The sequence below is a fragment of the Atta cephalotes genome, assembly GCF_000143395.1.
Source record: "Atta cephalotes unplaced genomic scaffold scaffold00081, whole genome shotgun sequence".
Lineage (NCBI taxonomy): Eukaryota > Metazoa > Arthropoda > Insecta > Hymenoptera > Formicidae > Atta > Atta cephalotes.
In genome coordinates this window covers 514895-520150 of record NW_012130145.1, presented here as the reverse complement: position 1 = coordinate 520150, position 5256 = coordinate 514895, and the positions used below count along the sequence as shown (strand labels likewise).

Here is a 5256-nt window from a genome sequence, read left to right as displayed (position 1 = left end):
AGAGAGAGAGAGAGATTTGATAATAATATCGCATCGACAAATCGATCGAGAATAACTGCGTTCAGCGGATTCAACAATTGAATAAACGTTCGCTGCTATTCTTCCAGATTGTGATTCTTCCAGATGTATTCTTCCAGATTTAAGATGCTGATTGGATGATCTAAAAGAATACATCAATAGCAACGAGCGCTTATTTGACTGTTGAATCGGCTAAACGCAGCCAATGAGTGCGTTTAGTACTACGACTGCTCACGAGTTCTTGTTTGGTCTATATTTTTAGTTCTAACAGAATATGCCAATCAGATGTAAGAGCTTACTGAATGCTCAGTAAGGCCGTCGTCCCATGAACGAAAATTTACAGCGGAATGGAACAGCGAGACCAATCATAATCGCAGAAAAAAAAACAGAGTACTACAGAGTTGTAACTGGTTACGCTGTTCTATTCCGCTGTAAATTTCCACTCATGGGACAGCAGCTTGACGGTTATAGACTGAATGCGCCCAATGGTTGCCTCTAGCGGGTTAAACAGATGAGTGAGCGCTCCCTGTTATTGGTGTATTCTTTTAGATCATCCAATCAGCATTTTAGATCTAGAAAATCCGCTGAATGCAGCCATTTTTGACAATACGCGAGAACGCGAGAGCATTCATCGTGTGAATTATGTATTGCATTTGTAAATGTCAAACGCAATTAATCAGAGTGTGGAGTAAGTAAACAAAAGTGAATAATACACTCATGTAAGAATACAAGATATACTATTACGTATAATGGCAATACTGGAAACCAATCAAATTTTAACTTCTATGCACTTTCCTGCGTTTAATAGCTTTGGCATATTGGAATAGTCAATAAAATTTTGGCTTCATATTGACTCTCCTACTACGCATTCTCGGGAATGATATATCTATTGTGGGAATCTTTAAACATTTTATCAACAATTGTCGCTATTGTTAATGAGAACCGTGCTTTCTTTCAGGATTGTCCTGTCATTGGCTCTCGTTAGTTAACGATAACGACAATTATTGGTAAGATGTTTAGAGAATCCCGCTACTGGTATATACCTTATCTTCTCATATCATAGTACACTGGATGGACATCGTACGCGCGAATTTTACTATATTTCTCTTTTTTTTTGTAGTATATTTTTGTTATATAAGTAGTTAAATTAATATCAATATAAGATCAAACAACATATAATATTCTCATATAATTATTGCAATTATTCGTGTATTTTAAAATCAACAAAATTATAAGAAAAAAAGATGAAAGATCAATAATGTTAAATAAAAATTAATTGTTTTCCTTAAAAAAAAATTTAAAAAAAGTTTTTGTAATGGATGTTGTATTCATCACAAATATGCTTGGTATCAAATATTTTGCTTAAAATGTTTTTTTCATCATACATTCGCATTTAAAATTCTGATAATAAACGAAATTTTGAAAGTGAGATCATTAATATAAATAATAAAGATGATGCCAATGTAATTTTATAATATACAAAGAAAACTTTTTATACTTTGCGTAATTTTAAAATAATTTTTTATTAATTGTTTATTGTAAAGCGAATTAGTTTTTTCCTACAGTTGTTTCTTGAAAACTACACACATGAATAATTTCAAAAATTATATGAAAGTATATTTGATCTAATACGTTTTATTATATATATGTTTACTACAAACTTGATTTCAGAAAAACACATATATATATATAAAATAGAAGAAAAAAAAGAATTTGAACTTAGGATCTCTCCAACGTTCTAATTCAGCATGTATATTTTCTCTTACAGAAATCTTATACTAGTCAATTTATTATTAAAAGACAGTAATTAATTATTCATTTGATACTATTGAACAACAACTCTTTTAGTTAATTATTGTCTTTCAGTGAGCGCCTGAACGGTTGTAACACTGAATGCACCCATTGAGTGTAAAAGGGCTCCGAGCAATAAAAGGAACAGGAAACGGAGAATAAGATTTTCAACCTACCAGAAATTGTGTATTCCACAATACATGCTTTCTGATAGGTTGAAATTTTTATTTTCTGTTCTCTGTTCCCTGTTCCTTTTATTGTGCGGAGTCCCTAACTGAATCTCCTTTCGGTTATTAATTGTTATGATTAGTTCTCATACAATTTTTTCTTGAACTGTAAAATTTGTAAAATTTATTTTGAACTTGTTAGAAATACAAATTTTTATTTGCGTAATATATATGATAATATAAGAGAAAAAGAAAGAGAGAGAGAGAGACAGAAAGAAAATATATAGGTATTTAATATAACCTTATTTAACCTAAAATATTGTTTATACATACATTATTTAAGTTTGCAATTATAAATTATTTATTATTTACAAATTTTATGCAGAAATATCAAATTTGAGAAAAAGAAAAAAACAATTACATCTATAAGTGAAACTATGTCGCAAGATTCAGTCCGAAAAATTACAAAATCTAATGTGGTATGTAATTTATTATAGAGCTATGATACACATAACAGACAATAATATTGTAAATTATGTAGTTCTAATTATATTGAGAGCTTTTGTGACTTTTTAGGATAAGGCTAGAAAACTTGTAATGAAACATATTACGGAGAGAAAAAGACGAGATATGAAAGAAGTCACAAATAACCGTAAAGTTATTTGTAAGAAATTTCAAGGTGATAAGAAAAGGGCAGCATTTGTAGGATTTTCAAAAAATTTAGCATTGTTAGAGATGCAATCTTATATCGCCCGTCAAGATTGGAAGCATGCATTAAATTTATTTCCTAGACTTCTTGAATGTCCTGTTGAATTGGAACCTTTAATATGGAGATACGCATTTATAATTTTATTGCATACGAATGATCCATTACATCTCCATCAATTTTTCAGTCAATGTATTGGTAGTCACAGTTCAAATAACAGCACTTTATTAGAAAAGTTATTGTTATTACCTCTAGAAGATGATAATTCAAGGTAGTCTATTACATTATATTGGCATATTCGTGTTAAGTCAATATACAGTATTTGTCAGATACAAATCTTTGTACAATTGTATTACACCTGATTATACTATATGCTGTACTATAAACTCTTCATATGTTCTTTAATAGTGCTTCGAGTAATTATTTTTATACATAATTATAACTATATATAAACATTGAATAAAAAAGCAATTGATGAAATTATATTTCAAGTATTGTACAGTCATATATCTTTGTGATAATCTTACACACTTTTCATTCATTGTCATTAATATCTGTTTGTAATTCATTGATGTAACTATGATTTTAAGATAAGAACGACTTGTGATACTTATATAATTCTATTAATAGAGATACATTATTTACAAATAATCTTTTGATTATATTTGTTCACTCGATAGTACTGATACTTAAAAAATCTTGTTGAAACAAATATTTTAATTTTTACAATTTTTAAAAGGAATTTACTGGAAATAATATATTTCTGTGTGTGTATGTGTGTGTGTGTGTGTGTGTGTGTGTGTGTGCGCGTGCATGTATATATTACTGAGACGATTGTTAATATTTTTGTATATACAAATCTGTATATTAGCTAAACCAAACTGAGTCGTAAAAAAACGTTTAAAATGATGTAATAACTTCTTAATGTTATAATGATAACATCTGTTACATTAAATGAAATATCGATCACTAAATTAATCTCAATTAGAAAAATTCGCATCTACATTATTCGCTTCTTCACAATCTAGTAAATTATGAAAAAGTTTACATTCTCTTTATAGTAGCTATATTTTTTTAACAAATAATTTTGAATAATCGCAACACTTAATTTCTTATATCAATATTCCTTGATCTGGTTTGATCAATGTTACGAAATTATATACTTAATGCTATTATTGTTTCAAAATATGTTCCAGAATGAGATAATGTGGAACATAAAGCAATAAATCCATATGCCAAACATTAACAAACTTATTACCGTCGTTACTTGGATATGTCAATATACGATATTTTTTATCTTTATGATATAACGATCTGATAACGTATGAATGTTGATAATGATCAAACATACATACATATATGCATGCATTTATACATACATACATACATATATACATACATACATATATATATGACAAGTTGGTGCAGCAATTACAGTAATAAATAGATGAATGAAAGAGAGGTAAGATAAACGCTGGTCAGTCAAGGGGTAAATGAACACGTGAATCACTAGCTGCTAATTTAACGAGTGTCTTCTTTACCCTAAGTATGGGTAATCTGGCCGCTGGTTTGCCATGCCAACATTCTCGCATTAATTTTCCCATTCCAGCCAATGTCTACAAAAGTATACTCCATTATTGCTAATGTAATAAATGATAAATTCAAATTTGATCTAATTGTTTTAATTGTTCCATTCTGATAAAATATTATATTTTATATAAAGATTATGTGTTTCCCGAGTTTCCTCCATGTCCAGATCCATTCTTGGAATGCCAACATTTTGTGAACTTTGCAGTCCACTTCATTAGGGCGAGGAGCACAGTCTGATACTGAGCTGTTCTTTGGGATCGTTCCTTTTTTGTATTACGCTACTTGTTGAAATAGTGGAAGAAAAGAAGAGAATTGTGGATGCGGAAGAGACGAGAGGTGGAGGAAATCGATCAGTTTTCAATAACCGGGAGAATAGGAGAGAATTCCATATTTTATTTATGTTATAGCCATTATCTATTTAGATTGTTAGAGTATTTTTGTATCTCTATGGCTTCTCTATACTTTCTTGGAAAGTATGATGTAATGTTATGATCGTTTTGTCAAACAGTATTTGATGTCCCTTTCAATATTATGTTCTGATAATGTTGATTGCATGACATGTTTTAACCTGACATCACATTAGTGTTCTTTTATCCGTAGGTTGATCATTCTCCCAGTTTCTCCAATGTATATTTGCCCGCAGGAAGGTAGCAGTATTTTGTATACTGCTTCTGCGGAGCTGAGTGGAAGTCTTTGATCTTTAGGATTAGGAAAAGACATAATCAAAACAATCAATAAACATGCAAACAAGACAACGGTCTCTGATACATAATCAGACGAAAGGATCCTATCCATTCTCCCATATGTCAAAGGAACAACAGATCGGATTGGAAGGATATTAAAAACAATATCTGAACTATCTTTAGCTCACAGAAATAAGATATTTTGTATACTCCTGCGGAGATGAGGGAAGGTCTTTGATCTTTAGGATTTTAAGATTTGTCCTATCTTTTTGAGTGGTTTAAAGATAGTTCAGATATTGTT

General features: G+C 30.1%; 2 protein-coding genes across 2 annotated transcripts in view; one reads left to right on the top strand and one right to left on the bottom strand.

The window, feature by feature from the left end:
• Nucleotides 1–2413: 2413 nt before the first annotated feature.
• On the top strand, nucleotides 2414–2957 carry LOC105624539. The gene is made up of 2 exons (XM_012205900.1): nucleotides 2414–2455; nucleotides 2553–2957. Exons 1-2 carry the CDS (start codon nucleotides 2414–2416, stop codon nucleotides 2955–2957), a joined length of 447 nt encoding a protein of 148 aa, XP_012061290.1.
• A 1203-nt stretch (nucleotides 2958–4160) lies between these two features.
• LOC105624537 (activin receptor type-1) overlaps nucleotides 4161–5256 on the bottom strand; it is a 4405-nt gene continuing 3309 nt past the window's right edge. Inside the window, exon 7 of the mRNA XM_012205898.1 lies at nucleotides 4161–4298. Coding sequence (XP_012061288.1) covers nucleotides 4161–4298 — 138 coding nt within the window. The remainder of the gene's footprint in view (nucleotides 4299–5256) is intronic.

What these genes read in the sequence shown, in the direction of transcription:
- LOC105624539 (XM_012205900.1), top strand. Translation starts at nt 2,414, where the DNA reads ATGTCGCAAGATTCAGTCCGAAAAATTACAAAATCTAATGTG. An exon ending in AAATTACAAAATCTAATGTG is followed by an intron (nt 2,456 to 2,552) that starts GTATGTAATTTA and finishes GTGACTTTTTAG; the next exon opens with GATAAGGCTAGAAAACTTGT.